At 43.2% G+C, this 16,046-nt stretch overlaps 1 protein-coding gene across 3 annotated transcripts in view; it reads left to right on the top strand.

The window, feature by feature from the left end:
* The window catches only part of PALM2AKAP2 (PALM2 and AKAP2 fusion), a 250,912-nt gene that overhangs the window by 32,288 nt on the left and 202,578 nt on the right, over window positions 1-16,046 (top strand). For all 3 annotated transcript variants that reach the window (XM_042882819.1, XM_042882821.1, XM_042882820.1), the window contains one exon: window positions 13,301-13,381. In XM_042882819.1, the coding sequence (XP_042738753.1) occupies window positions 13,301-13,381 (81 nt within the window). Of the gene's footprint in view, window positions 1-13,300; window positions 13,382-16,046 lie in introns of those variants that run through there.

Genomic DNA, 16,046 nt, shown 5'->3' with positions numbered 1-16,046 from the left:
CTCAGTGCTTCAGGTGAGGATCACCTCCCTCACCCTGCTGGCCATGCTTCTTTTGATGCAGCCCCAGATTCAGTTGGCCTTCTTGGCTGAGAAGGTGCATTGCTGGCTTATGTCCAGCCTGCCATCCACCACTCCCCACAGGTCATCTTTGACAGGGCTGAATTCAGTCCTTTCATCCCCTAGCCAGTACTGTTAGTGGGAGTTGCCTCGACCCAGATTCAAGACCTTGCATTTGGATTTGTTGAACCTCATGACATTTACCTGGGCCCACTGCTCAAGCCTGCCTAGGTCTCTCTCATCCATCAAGTGTGTCAACTGCACCCCACAGCTTGGTGTCATCAGCAAACTTGCTGAGGGTGCACTTGACCCTACTGTCAATGTAATTGATGAAGATATTAAAGGGTATTGGTCCCAGCACTGAACCCTGTGGGACACCATTTGTCTCTGATCTCCATCCAAACACTGAGCCATTGACCACCAGTCTCTGGATTCAATCCTACATCCAGTTCTTCATCCATCAAATAGTCCACCCATCAAATCTATATCGTTCAAATTTGGAGGCCTTACTGTCAAAGTCAAAGGCCTTACTGAAGTCCAGGTAGGTGATATCAGTGGCTCTTCATTTGTCCACAGATGCACTGACACCATCATAGAATCCACTAGGTTGGTCGAGCAGGATTTGCTCTTGGTGAAGCCATGCTGGTTCTCCATATCACCTTTCTGTTTTCCATGTGCCTTAGCATGGCTTCCAGGAAGATCTGCTCCATGATCTTTCTCACAGAAGTGAGACTGACAGATCAGTAATTCCTGGGGTCATCCTTTTTACCCTTCTCAAAAATGGGAGTGATGTTGCCTTTTTTCCAGTCACCAGGGACTTCTCCTAATTGCCATGACATTTTGAATATCATTGAGAGTGAGTTGGCACTCTCCTATACACTCTAGCTGAAAAAAGACAATATGATCTCTGTGTTAAAGTAACAGAGCATCTGCAAGAAGGTTTACTAGTAATGAAACCAAGAATGACATACTCTGCTCCACGGGCTCGTAGAGGCAGTTCTGCTCAAGGCCAGCACTGACTTAGAAAAACAGCGGTGCAACCTGCCACCGGAGGCAGATCCATTAGATGCAGTTGACTTAGCAAGGCATGCTTTTGCTTTCCACATTCTTCAACAAAAAGGCTGCCTCTGACACTTGAAATGCCAAATCCACTTCAGCACAGCTTCCATTTTGACTGAGTTTTTGTGAAGACCCATGCTTTACAAAATACTTCTAAATGTGTGAAGAACACAACTAGCTGATTTGTACCATTAACAAGGAGATCGTGCTGGTTCGTGTAATTTAACAGTAGCGTGGAGCAAATACCTAATTGAATTCAGATTTATAACATGAGCTTATGCTAGAGAATGAGAGGCAGATGAAATTTACATGTACTTTTTCTGTTGGCCATCTTCTGCCTTTTAAGCACATTTCTAAAAGCTTTTCCATTTGAATGTTCAGAGATCTGCATCATGGTTGTATTTCATGCTGAAGTGAGACTGCATGGTAGGGATTTCAGAACTGATGCTCTGCTCTGCCCTGTTATTGTTTGAACTACACAGCCAGCTTGAAAAGTCAGACCTTCACTTTTAGATGTCCCTGTGAGATCAAAATGTATAAATCATGTAAAATAATGTAGTGTGCCTGCAGGGTGTATTTTGCTTCTTCACCTAGGAGATGAAATTAGAAGCAGAGAGAAAGACTCATTTCACATGGATCTGAATGAAAAGAGATCCTTGATCAGGAAATCCTATATGGCTGCTCAGAGTCAAAGAATGATGATGCCACGTTACTGATTTAATTAATGTTACCTAAATCTCTGGAGGCAACTAAGCTACCTGTCTCAGCAAGGTTGAAGAACTCTTGGGACATTTGTAGAGACAGACCTTTATCCAGAACACCTCGATATATGCAAAATAGTGACAACTGCGTATCAGGATGGCGTAACAATACAAAGAAAGGCATGACTTTGGGAAAAGAACCTATCTGTGTTTGAGTCCTGTTCCTGCTTCAGCTCCCCAGGAAAACATGCTGCAGAGGTCCGTATTTTAGCTAATGGAAGAGAAAATCTGACAGAAGAGCTCTGTGGAAAGAGGAGAGAAAGCATTTCAAAACCAGGTTGCAAAGTAATGGGGAAAGAGGGGGCTCCTCATTATCTCAGAGATCTACAGGAGACACAGGCAAAAGCAGAGGAGCTGTGCAGGAGTGGTTACATAGCACCTACACTCCCACCTACTGTGGGAGCTGTTGGTGATAGGTGAACGGTTGGACTGGATGATCTTTTAGGTCTTTTCCAACCTTGGTGATTCTATGATTCTACAAGGCATCTTTTTGAGTTTCAGTAGCAGAGTCCCCATTCCTTGAGGCAGAAATCCAGCCACAACCCTGAAGTTACAATGGAAGAATCTCCCTTTGCTATCTCTGTTATGGGTTTTGTTTGCTGATCTGTGTGTTTTACCATGCTAACTGCTGTTTAATAAACAGTTTGAGTGGTTTACATCTTTATAAGCCTGTCAGGAGCATCTGCTAGGTTAGAAATTCATCCAAACTGTACAAGCTTTCTTGCTTGAATCCCTATTGCCCCAAGTACCTGTGCATGTAAACCTGCACAAACCAGGCAGCAGCTGCACTCTTTCCAGGGACGACCTTGAAGCTGTGAAATCCCAGGCACATGTGAGACGTGAATTGCAGATAAGCTGCAGCAGAGGTGCAAAACACAGAGAAACCCAAGTTGTTTCCTGAAGGAGAACACCTTGAAATGCATAGCAGAAATCTGCCCATTTACAAGTGGATTCAGGCCTTGGAGCCCAGCATCAAAACAGACAGATGCAGATTAGCACCATACGACCATCCACGCTCTACTGCTTCTGCAGCCCAAAGCATTTGTGGTCTGCTGCTCCAGCACGGCCTGAGCCTCAAGCAACCTTCTTTGCGGATCTGCCAGGAACCCATTAGGGAAGAACCAGGCAAGCGCAAGGCATGTTTCTACAAGTCTTCCCTCTTAATGTTGCACACTAGTGGAAAGCTGCTGTATGGTCTGCTCGTGTTGCTGAAGCTAGGGCAGCCTTTGCCTCTGACGATGCAGGAAGGAGCTGGGCAGTCAGATTTGTTATGCAATCCACAGTGTGGTATCCCAACTGCTCCTATTAATGAAAAAAAATGTTGGGATGCCTTACCTATGGGAATGACATAGCAGTAATACCTCCCATGTACTGCTAAAGTTCAGTATTGAGACATGTGATCCTACACCTGTCAGATTAAATAACCTTTAGAGCAAGCTGGTTGGATATGAAGCTCTTTTACGTGCTGCATAGGCAGGATGCCAAAGCCAAAGCTGGGTAGGATTTTTAGCATGCCTAGATCACATACTAAGTGTGCTTTTTTTTTTTTTTTGGCCAAGCAGATAGACATATCCACCCTCATAGTCACGACTGTATTCATCATTTATGTTCTCTGTCTCTCTATGATCTCCTGTTGGAGTAATGTGACTCAGTGTTGAGTGGGAGAGGAGGCTGAAACCCCACAGTGCTGTGAAGATGCCATGTCCGGCCATAACAGGACTTGGTAGAGCGCTTATGTACCATTTGGAGAAGGTCAGTGATGGCCCATGGGACCTGGGTCAATCTTTACAAGGCACAAATGAGCTGAATCTCCTAGGGTAGTTAAGATGAACCCAGCTCCATGCTGAGGGCTGTTCAGAGTCTGTTCAGAGATAAACCTTATCCAGAGCAGTAATTTGCTTCTGAATTTGTGTATAATCTTATTTGCATCACCAGATTGAAAGGATTCTGATGACTGAAAAGCATCAAATTCTAGATTCATGACTGCATCTCTTTGTATCCATAGAGATGTTTGTCTCCTTCTTTGTTCCTGCTGTAAAACAATGCAGTCTTTCCTTCCTGAATGTAGAGATTAGGACTCAGTCACACCAGCAACTTCAACTCGTGTTAGCAGATCCCCAAGCTTCAGATTGTGTAAGCATCCTATTCATGACCATAGTTGGATAAAAGCTTAAGGAAAGGATCTTAAGCTAACAGCAGTATCTCACAGATGACAAAAAGTGTTTTCTGGCAGCAGAGGAACTGCTCACAATCCAGCAGCACAACCCTGCCCTGCTAGAAGGAGTTACAGTGCTGTACCACACAGGTCAGTATGGACGGCCTTGGTGCCAGCAGGCACACTGCCACGCTCACAAGTAGGAGCATTTTGATGTGAGACACCAAGACGCTGAAATCATTGTGTAATCCAGCCAGGCTACAAGGATTAAAACACAAAGCCCAGCTACAGCTTTGTGTATAATTCTTTCTTCTGGGTCTTCATTTTACTTTGAAAATAATAAGCAAAAAGTTGGATATGAGTCAGGTATCAGAATTAGTGCTGTCATTCTCCCAGTGGCTCCAGACATTGCTCTGTGCAGTTTGTTCCCTTCCCACAGCTGAAAGTCTAATTTCTTCTTCCCGCATCATCTTCTGTGTCTTAGGGAAATTCCTTCAAGTGGGGATGTCTGTCATATGTGCAGTGAGGGAAAATCAGTCCTGCTGAATTCATAGCCTTTATGATTCTGATCTTTTTTAGTGAGCAAAAAATGTTTATAGATCCTCACCAGGATTAAGAGGAAAGCCGTGTAAAGGATCAGAGTTTCAGCTTGCATGTCTTGGACTAAGATCTTGTAATTTGTTTTTCGTTTCTTAATGGAAGGATTACAAATCCCTTAATGGATGTTGTAACATTATCAGTACCTGCTTTGTAGGACAACATCAGCATTGTATAGGTGTTTTTCTGCTTGTTCAGCATCTGTTTGCTGTCATGTTCTGCCATGTCATATCTTCCAGACAAAAAAAAGGAGGCCTTTGCAAAAAATATTCAAACTCCAATTTCATGGAATGATCTAAGAGCCTGATACCCTTGATCAAATTCTAAAAGTATAGGAAAGTGTGACTTTATTCCCCAGCCATGTACAGTTTCAGATTTGGGAGGAAGGAAGACGTTTTCAAACTTTTCATACTTTAGGGACTTATTACAGGGGGTTGTCCAGACAAAAGTGTTGGTAGGTTAGACCTGAACCACAGCTTCCTGTCACCGAGGAGCATTAAGAGAAGTGAGAAAACTGCATGTAAAATTTAAGTCACTCCAAAATTTCCCCACAGGATATCAAAGGAGCCATGATTTCTCCAAGATAATTTTGTCTCATAATCTCAATGAGACGTTTTCCTGTTGTGTCCCCTTTCAAAAATGCTAATGAGGAAGTTTTCAAAAGGAAATTCCTTCCTGTATTCATCACTCTTCATTAAGAGCTGTTGTTCTGGGAGTTGTGCCATAGTTTTATTTGTTGTATGAGATGCATGGTGATTTTAATTAAGTGGTCATTGTCTGTGTGAGCCACGGTGGTTGGATGTAGTGACCAGGGAGTTATAACTGCAAGTGCTCAGGGCAGCTAAGTTTTTGCTGCAGTCCTACAGTGGCTGTTGTCTTCAAAAAGGAGGAGCCTTTCTCTTTTTGGACATCTTTGCCCTTTATAGCCACAGGTTATGTTGGCAGTGGGCTCATGGCAGCTATGAAATACTCATATCCAGAAGCCCTGAGCAGAAGTGAATCCTACAGGGCTCTGTTTGAACTCCTCCTCTGGTGTCCTAACCAATGACTGTTATAGTTCTCTAGAACTGCATACAAAGATCACATGGACACAGATCTCTCTTACATGGCGGATTAGCACAGGAGAAAAACAACTTTCATCACTGCACAAGGATGTCCTACTGTTATACATCTAAAAAGCTGCAGCATTTCAGAGAAGTAGAGAAAATGAATTTTCTAAGTGTATTTTCCCCACAAAAATCCAAGCAAGGAAAGTTACTCTGCATGCAAGTGACAACATTAGCATGAAAGTGGGTTGCAGACCAGAGACAACTGCTCCTTTGTCAGAATCACTTGAACTGGCATGTACTTGTTTCTTTCAAACCACTCAGTTCTTGCACATAAGCAACTCGCTCCTCTGACATTCATGACTAGAGAAAAGGCTGCAAAGAATACAGGTGTAATTCTGGCCTGAAGGCATCTTTCTTTCTTCACCTTGAGAGTGCAGCTGTCTGCAAGTGGTTCTACACTTCTCTTATTAGGAACCTCTTTGAAAGATGTTGAAACAAAAAATTTCCAGGCCCTCCTGCTCACTATCTCACTATGGTCTGTCTCTGTGATGTAAACCTATTCTGTATCCAAACCATGCTAAGGTATTTCTTGCGCACTATGACATGCTGTCTGTTTAAATCAATATTTGTGGAGTAATCTCCAGTTTTAAACAGTTCCACAAGATAGGAGGTGAAATATTCTTTTTCCTTTGCTTCTCATAGCTGTGGAAAGGGTATGAGGAAGACAGCTAAGCCTGGGCTTTACCTTTAGGTGGATTTCATCTGCTGCACCTGAGCTCCATTTGTTCATGCCCAGCTAACCTCCCTGCTTGTTGCTTCGAGAGATGGAAACGGACACAATTTTATTATGAGATATGTAGATATATGGAGGATACATGGAGGTTGCTATAACAACGACTCATATTCCTCCCATCCCCATCTCTCATACAAAGCTTTCCAATATATGATTTGCTTTGTTCAGGTACAAGGAAGGTAAGCCACCATGGTGGCAGAAGCTCAGGACATTTGAAATTGTGAATCTATATTGTAGGCAATAACCTTTCTGTACAGAAAGACTTTAAGTACAGGTCAGTGTGCCTGACCCGTTTCTTAGGTGCTACCCGGAAGCACTGAGTAGAAGGTCAGAAGCTGGACTGCAATTACAGATGAATCATTCCTGGCTCATGTTTGAATAGATACAAGGATCAACCTGTTGCCCACAGGTTTCTGGGGGTAAACAGAGAGGGTTTTGCAGGAAAAGGTAAACACAAAACTCATGTTGCTAGAGAGAGAAGACCACATAGTCCAGACAGGCCTCCAGCTTGCCAATACAGAGGCTGCATGACTTCCTATCACAATGAGAATTCATCCAAGTGCACCCATGTCCAGCTTTGGCAGGATGATGGGTTCCTGTATCTCGTCCTGGTAATAGTACTGATTATACAAACAAAGCAAGGGCCCTGCTGCCAGTCTCTCAGTCCTGTGCATTTTGCTGTAGTCCAGCTGAGGACAGTTAATTAAACTACAACCTGAGGAAAGATTCAGCTTCTGTGAAGGCACAAGAAGGGATTTCTTTAAATTATTCTAGCAGTAGGCAGAAGTGATATGCAGAATCCAGATTCTCCTTTTCTGAAGCTTCTAGATGCCCTTGAGCTGGCAACGGAAAGATGAGATGTCAGAAGCAATTTTTGTGTGTTTGTTCCCATACTAGCTGTCCTAAAAATCTGCAAGATTTAAATGAGCAGGGAATAACACCTGGCAACTGTACAGAGTGGAGAAAATAATTCCTTGCTGAAGAAATTTACGTGATTTTTTGAAGATATATCTCTGTGACTGCTTTCCTTGCTTTGAAGTACGCTGTAGCTTTCCTCTGCATGTGTCATTTTTCAGTACATTTGTTGTGCCTTGGCCCAGAAAGTGGGAGCTCACTAACTTCCACCCCTTCTCTTTGCTAGCCCAGATTCTTGTTTAATATGAAAGATGAAGACATCAGAAAAGCTTTTTGTAGAAATGATTACTCATCCCTCAGTGCTGTGCTGGGGTCTCAGTATCCAGCACAAGACCCAAACCCCATTTGGTCTGTATTCAGTCAGTTTTCCATTCATTTTTCCACTGTGCATTTCTTCATACCTGCACTGTAAGCCATAGCCTGCCCTTGGATCTGGGCACGTTTCCTCACTGAGGTCAGTTAAATGGAGCTCATTTTCTATGTTGCTCTGGCAGAGTGCTTTCTGCACGTATCTGAGCTGGCTTGAGCCCAATAAAAACAGGTGCTCCTGCCAACATGAGTGGAGCAGAGGGCTTCCCCAGGGCTTCATTGCCCAAGGACTGACATGGCTTTAGAGGTGCATGCTTCTGCTAAAAAAGCCACCAGTCTGCAAGCTGCATAATCTCTGCATTTCTTCACACTCTATGGAAGCAAATTTCTGAGCAATACCAGAAATAACTTTGCAGTGGAAAATTGATGTATTCTGTGACTTCAGTGTCAAAGAGAAGTGTTTTAGTATAATGGGTTTTTTTGTGTTTTTTTTTGTTTGTTTGTTTGTTTGTTTTTTTGAGGTCTTATGTTTGCTTTATTTATTTTTTTAAGGGAATGGTTTGGCATGTCTGACACTAAGCTCTAAATTATTTTGATCAAACGTAACATGAGAACAGCTGTCTCGACTCAGACAAAAACTCCCACATCCCACCTCTTACAAAACCATAAAATAGGCGGTGTTAGCACAAGAACGAGAGAAGGACAGTCAGTATGACTATTTCCAAAGTGCCATCATCGTCAAAAACAAGTCTGATCCAGGAGGTTCATGAACCCGATCTAACTCAATTTTTGAGGCATCCTTTACAGTATCCCTTTTTTCTGGCCATGACCAGGTTTTCTTTAAGCCCCTAGCATCTTCCAGCACCCACAGCACCCTTGGGGATTTTCAAGGCAGGCTCATGCCTTGGCTCTGAATCTGCTTCATTTGATTTCATTGAAGCCCCCTTCTATCTTACAGCGTGTGAGATGCCCATTTGCTTTTTCCAATCCATTCATGCTCTTATAGATCTCCATTTCATCCTCTCTCTCTCTCTCTTCTACCCTTTATAAATTATCGGCTGTTCTTGTTCTTTGTAATACAGAAGTGGCACTGGACACATTTAGTGCTGTGCAGCAATCGCTTTCTTTCAAAAATAGGAGTCTCCTAAAGGGAAATAAACCCATGGCTTGCATGTTCTGCTTTCGTCAACAAAAGTGAACTCCTGAATACAAATCTCAGTTTTCACAAAGTACATTTCAAGATGTGAGTCAACTTGTTCTTTGATCTGTGCTCAGTTCCCATCATTTGGGTCTGTGAATAAAAAAGTCATGTACTTTCACTTTCCCATGTTCCTGGTATTTTTGGTGAAGTGAGGGATGTAAAGTTAGAGTCTTGCAAACATCTGGGATATTCAAAGTGTGCTGGCTGTACGCTGTACTCCTCCATTCTGTAAAGGTAACTATCCGTGAAGAGCACTTGTATAGAATCATAGAATCATAGAATCACTCAGGTTGGAAAAGACCTTTAAGATCATTGAGTCCAACCATGACCTAAGCATACTACCCTAAATAACAACCACCCGCTAAAAAATGTTCCTGAGCAGTAAATCACGTCCCTGAGCAAAAGCAGAACACCTCAGAGAGATACAAATATTTTGTAATAAGCCTACTGTAAGAGTGAAACACAAAAAACTGGCTTCCATGCCCGTTTTCACCTCCTCCTACAAGCCTCGTTTTTATAATCTCTTCACTTTCTGAAAAAAAAGAAGCATCTTTTTGTCCACAGAATAACTCCAAGAATCTGGGTCTGTGTAATGATTGGCACCCCAACCTACAGCTTTCAGCAGCATCCTAAAAATGTGCAGGAACTGCACAACTTCCCATCCTGTTACTCACTTGCAATTTAGGTTGGTGTCTTCCTCTGCCCCACATCACACTTAGCCGTCTTTCCCTCCCCTTGCAAGCTTCACTTGGGTTTTCAGGCAAATTTTTTTCCAAAACTGAAGCTGCTTCTGAGAAAACTTCTCAGGTTGGAGGCCATGGGCTGGCAAAATGATCATGGAAACCTGTGCAAGAGCAGATTGAAATGTCACTTTGGTCCTTGTAGGTGCAGGTAACGCTATGGTCACAGTGAGAAGTTTCACATCTCAATTTCATCGCAAAAGGATAGAATGGCTGAAGCTGGCAGGGTCCTCTGATTTATTTCTTGGGGGTGATTTACACCAACAGATATCTGAAGCAATGGTGTAGTATTCACTGTGTTGTCAGAGAGGTATGTATTGAAACAGAGCTGTTAGGTGTGAATCTTTGTTTTAAGTACTATACTTTCCTAGTTCTAGGATCCATAGTAAATCATAAACTTACTAGGCATGATTGGAAAAAAAAAATATCTAGAATTAGATGAGCAGAATAAGGAGGGAGGAGCATATACAGGCTCAAATACAGAAAAGTACTTTACACAATGCTCAGTTTAAGCATGTACTCAGCATCTTCGTGCTTTCAGTTAGATCCTGAATGAGAATTTGTTTCATCTAATGAATATCTAAAATCCTCGATGCTGGTTTTTGTGAGGCCTTTGTTAGCTTGTCCAGTCTTTTACCACATCTTTTCATAACATGTCTGTACATACCAGCAACATGTACAATCATGGATCTCAGTATGGGAGAAACCCACCAATAAAGTGACTGAGTGACCTGAAGGTGAAAAGTCCTGACAGCTTATTACGCATGCTGCAAATCATGTAACCTTCAGAAGAAAAAAACTACCTCTGCCATCATGCTCCTTACATTCAGCTATGGTGCAAAAAGAGAATGGGTATAGGTATGTGATTAGACTGAGAGCCAGTGAAATGGTACTGTGAGCAATATTCCAGTTTAGCTCCACAGAAGCCCACTAGTTAGTAAGTAGTTCAAGCATTTTAATGCCTGCTGTGTTGTTGCCTACAGGGAAAATACTCTAAGTGCTTTCCCTTTCTCCCAAAGAAAATAAGTTTCCATTTATGTTTTATAAGGCTGTCTTGTCACTTCCATTATAACACATGACACAGCCAGCCAGAGAAGGTACAGTGCTGATTTCCATCATGTGTTTTAGCAAGAAAGCTTTTTTAAAGGGTAGAAAATGTATATACGTACATGTTTCAATAAACACGCAGAAATGTAGGTCAGTTAACTGTGAAGATACAAGTGCCTTATGCTGCCCTATGGCACATATAATGTGTTCAGCTCGACACAAACAGGAAAGAATTTCCCTTATTCTGAGAATATTAAGCCATTAACTGGAACAGCTTTCATGACCACTTTGTTCCAACCTATGGCTAACCACTTACTTGAGGAAATAGCAGAGAAATGACTCCTAGGTTTTTGCTCTCTGAAGTACGCTGTTAATACTGTAGACTAAAAGAAAGAGAAAGAAAAAAAAAAAAAAAAAGGAAACAAACAAAAAAAAAAAAAAAGAGAAAGCTCTGAAGTATGTTGAAGTTTTTTAACCCCAGAGCCATGCAATATCCTGCTCCATTCAAAAGTGCAGAGGGAAGAAGGGGATTGGAGGAGTGTTCCTTATGCTATCAATTTTATATAAAGAGTGGATTTAAAGGTGCATACATAAATTTTGAATGTCTATGCTTGCACAATGCAAATTGTCTTCTGCGAGAACAAAACAGTGAGATTTCAAGCTGTCAGCTGACGACAGGCACAATTTGTCACATTCCAGTTGTCCAAAAAGCCAGTTTTCCTGTTCCAAAATAACTTCAGCAGAATATTTTTGTTCAGCAGTAGTATTATTGAACTCTTCAGACAATTATACAAGTGTGTATCTCTATACATAAAATCAGCATGTAAGACCGTGCAGGGTATTACAGAACCATTTGTCACATGCATCATTTGACCACTTTGCCTCTTCAGAGTTCGTTGATAAAGCCCGCTCATCACCTCACGTCTTAGTCTTCAATAAGAGTTGTCCAGGCTGTTGACTCCATGTTTTGAGATAACCTATTATTAAAAGTTTCCTGATCTTCCTTTTAAATGTAGGGTTTTCACTCAAAATGCCTTGGTTTGAGGGCCAATATAAACATAAATCATTTGTGTATAAGTGATATCATATGTCCCTTGAGGATGAGAAATAAAGGCTTGAAATCCCTAGAAAGTGGAGAATTCCCAGTAGGACACCCAGAAGTGGAACAGAAGAATTACTCTGGGGACTCGAGGAATCCTCAAATGTCTTCAAGCCCAATCTTACAGCTACTGAAGCATTAAAATAATAAAAACATGTTTTCAACAGCCAAAGGATAAAAAAAGAGTGTTGTTCCAATAAAAGCTGGGGCAGATGCCCTGAAGGCAAAAGCACCAGCTGTATCCATCAGGCCCAGCACCACCACTGGGCAAGGGAGGGGCTGTCCCACTGCGCTCAGTGCTACATGCAGGTTGGAGTGCCACGATTTAAAATTGGTATGAAGCTATTAGAGAATGTCCAAAGAAGGGCTAAAAAGACAGTGAAGAGATGTACAAGTTGCAGGTGAACAAACCCTTGGTTCGGCCCAGAGCGGAGGAGCCGAGGGGAGGTCGCGGCTGAGGGAAGGCCTCATGGTGGCCTGCAGCTCCTCACAGGAGCTGTGCTCTCGCGTGACGGTGACAGGGCCTGAGGACACGGTATGGAGCTGTGTCAGGGGATGGTCAGGGGCCAGGGAAAGACCGTGCCCCAGAAGACGGTGGGCATGGCACAGCTCCCCAGGGCAGCGGCACGGGAACTGCCACAGCTCGTGGTTTGGGTTTGTGAGGTGCCGTGTGAAGCCGGGGGTTAGATTCATAGTCCTTCTGGGTCCCTTCCAACTCGAGGTGTTCTGTGATTCTGTGATTCTGTTTACACCTCTGGGAGCATTAATCTGATCTGAGCTGGGGGTGGATGAAGAGAAATGGTCCCCATGCGGCATGAAAGACTTAGAACAGGCAACCCCTGCAGGTTTTGAAAGGAGGAGGGATGGAGGAGGAGAAAGACAGCTAGATCTCCTGAAGCAGCTGGGAGAGCCTGCTGCCTGGCACAGGCATGTTTCTGGAGGTGACCTTAAAAAATCATAGGCTGTGGACATGGTAATGGTGTCCTTCAAGCTGCTCAGTCAGCCCAGCCTCTGGGAGCTAGCGCAAGCCAGCTGCTAGCGCATGTGGGTGCTTTGGATGGGGCTATCTGTCCCATTTGCACTGCAAGTAAGCCCAGTACAGTCTGGTAGCTTCACCATCTGCCTTCTGCCCTGATGTCCTCTGTTGACCTTGCATATTCCTGGTCCAGAGTATAGAACGAAAAAGTGCATCCATGTCCCTTTAACTTCCCTCCAACCTGCAATTTTTTCTCTCCTCCTCTGGGACTGTGCACGCTGTTGCTGTTCTGTCTGCCGGCAGCCAGTGAGGAGAATTTCTCCTGTTGGTGAGCAATCAGTGGGTCGGGGCTGGCACCCTCCCAGCAGACAGCTCCTGTGAGCCAGCAAGCAGAGCACAGGTGAAATGGGACTGGTGGCATCTGCACAGATGTGTGTGGCTGCCTGCATGTTCTTATGAATCTGCTACCCTTAAAGCCTCCATTTCTCTGACAATCTCTCTTTCTCTCTCCCTCCCTCTCTCCCTCAAATTATTTTTCCAAGGAGAAAAGGAAAAGGCAGACGGAAATAGAAGGCAAGAGACAACAGCTTGAGGACCAGATACTTCAGCTGCAGCATTTCAAGGTAAGGGATCGATGCCAGAAGGGATGGATTGACTGAATTTGTTCATTATTAGAGATGCAGATCACATGTCGGAAAGCTGGGAAGAGCCCACTCCGACATGAAGCAGCTTTCGCTGCTGGAGCCTGTCTCTTGCAGTGATCAGTACTGCCTGCATGTTGATCTGTGTGTTTCATGCCCAGAACCGCGCTGCGGAGATGGGGCTGGTAGGGTGTGAGCTCCGGCAGCACAGCCGTGCTGCTATGACAGAGTGCTGCTATTTATTATACATAATGACAAGACACCAGCCACTGCAGGTTGGGTATGCACCGTACGGCTTCGGCAAGCACTTTCTGCCTGCAGATCTGTGTTAGATTGTGCTGGAACCTTGTGTCTATGTGTGTGTTACAGTATGCATGTGTGTGTGTTTAGATCATTAATTGTAGGATGAAGTTGTTAGGAGTACATGGGAGAATATGTGTGCATGCACATGCAGGGAGGGTGCTGATGCATATGGGTATGTCTACATGTAGAGGCACCTTTATAACAGAGTGCCCAAGCCATCCCCATTCCCATTGGACTCCATGACAGCTGCAGATAACACCAACTGAAAGCCGTCCTGGTTATTTCTATCATCTGACCTTCCTGCTAGTAGCAGCTTGCCTTTACATTGATGTGCAGCAAAGAGAAGAGCAGAATTGTATGTGTGATCTTTCTTGTAATCAGTGTGCATTTGTGGTCAAACCTCATTAGATTTGTTCTGTAGGGGAGCCTAAGGAATTCAGTAATTAAAATATCTTGGAAAGATGACCAGAACTGGAAGCTTTTCCTTGCAGCAAGTCGGCTGGGTTGTGATTAAAAAAAAAAAAAAAAAAAAAGTTGCTTGCACATTAATTGTATGAGCACCTGCATGGGGATGTGCTGTGCTGAATGTCTCTTCTGCCCACGCCTGCACTGGAAGATCAGGCTTCCAGCTATGCCACAGGCGGGATCCTTCCTCTGCATCTCCAAAATACTCATGTTCCATAAACTATGCCTAATTTTCTGGCAAATGTAACGCAATTAAATTCAAGTAATTGAATGCAGCCCACACAAGTGCTTCGTCAGATTCACTATAAATCTACAGATGGCACATATTGTCTCTGGTGTCATCAAAAATGTGACAGGAGTTGCCATTTCATTCAGGTGGCCCTGGGCCACAGACAAGGGAGAATTTCTTCTTACCAACATAGGCTGATGCAGCAGGGCAGCCTTTCCAGAGCCTTCATGATGCTTTCTTTCTTTTTTTGCTGCAGAGCGCTTTCTTTATCATATTAACTGTTTGCAAACTAACTGAATTATGCTTTTCATGAAATCCTTTAAGCAGAACCCTTTGGGAAGCGAGTTCCAGCAACTGCTCTACTTCATCTGATTTCTTGTGATATAGCTGCTGCTAAACTGCATTTTATCATCCTCCTCAGGGAAAAGCTAACCCTTCATAGTGGTACAGGAGGGTCAGCTGGAGCTGGCTCCAGTCCTGCTGTGATGATTACCACTTGCCACAGTTCAGGCTGTCTGCACGGATTTCTTGACTAATACTTGTGAAAATTATCTATATCTCTATATTAGTTAGCTCACAGCCTAAAGCAAAAGTGATAATCACACAGGAAATAAATGGTAGATCAGGGCACAGACTTTTAAAACAATAGATTCCTCAGCTGAGGAATATTGTTTTAAAAGTCTGTGCCCTGATCTACCATTTAAAGTCTGTAATCCTGGATGTGAAGATGAGCATGAGATATGGTAGGAGGTCCTAAACCCCTCCATTCAGTGTCTTCACTTGTCATCTGAGTATAAGTGTGTGGCCAACAGTGAGGTGGCCTGCTCAAAAATCTGCCTGCATCATCACTGGGATTTCAGGATTCATCTCTAACTGTTTGAGGCCAATATAGGGAGGATAGCTACCCCAAACCTTTTTTTAAAAAGGGGAGAGAAAGAGGCACTGGCCAGGGTTATTTCCCATTCTTCGTGGAGGCTTATCAAATAAAACTGCATTCTCTTGTTGTACTTTGTTCAGTGCAGTGGTTGCTTATTGGAAACAGCAGGGAGCTGGCCAAAATGGTGGTTGGCTGCCAAGCATTTGAGAAGCTGTTTGTCCTCCCCAACTCCCCAGGGCTCTCCCTTGCCTCAGTCTGAATTTCTGCTGGCAACGGCTTCATGTCTTCTGGTAATGTTGCCTCCAACCTATCTCTGCCTAAAATAAGGACATCGATTTTCCTTCAGAAATGTTAGGTAAAGCATGGCTCATTTTCTGAATCGTAAGTGTTGCAGCCAATACAGAGCAAGATATAAATCCAGGTCAAAAAGAATAGAGTTGCCTGGAATGCCCCTGTATTATTTAAAATGCTATGAGGGTGTTAATGTCATTGTAGAGTTTAAAGACTTTACATTAGTGTTCATTAAGATCAGCTGTGGAGAAGCCTTTGAAAATAATATTTGGGTTAATCCTGTGTCTGCAGTATCTGGGTTGATCCTGCAAAGTCTAACAGATTTATTTCACCCTAAGATATTTGTACCCGAATTGAATGGATTTGGTTTATTTTTGTATGCTGCCAGAGTGCACTTAAAGTACACTGTGTAAAATAGCATGTTTGGTTACCTAATAAAGGATCTGAAAGCTGCAGGGGTTGTGCTCATTTCTGGCAATTTT

This window comes from Lagopus leucura, unplaced genomic scaffold (assembly GCF_019238085.1).
Source record: "Lagopus leucura isolate 7727_CA_CO unplaced genomic scaffold, USGS_WTPT01 Super-Scaffold_100036, whole genome shotgun sequence".
In the NCBI taxonomy this organism is placed as follows: Eukaryota; Metazoa; Chordata; class Aves; order Galliformes; family Phasianidae; genus Lagopus; species Lagopus leucura.
Note: the sequence above shows the minus strand (reverse complement) of the source record. Positions and strands in the feature narration are given on the sequence as shown.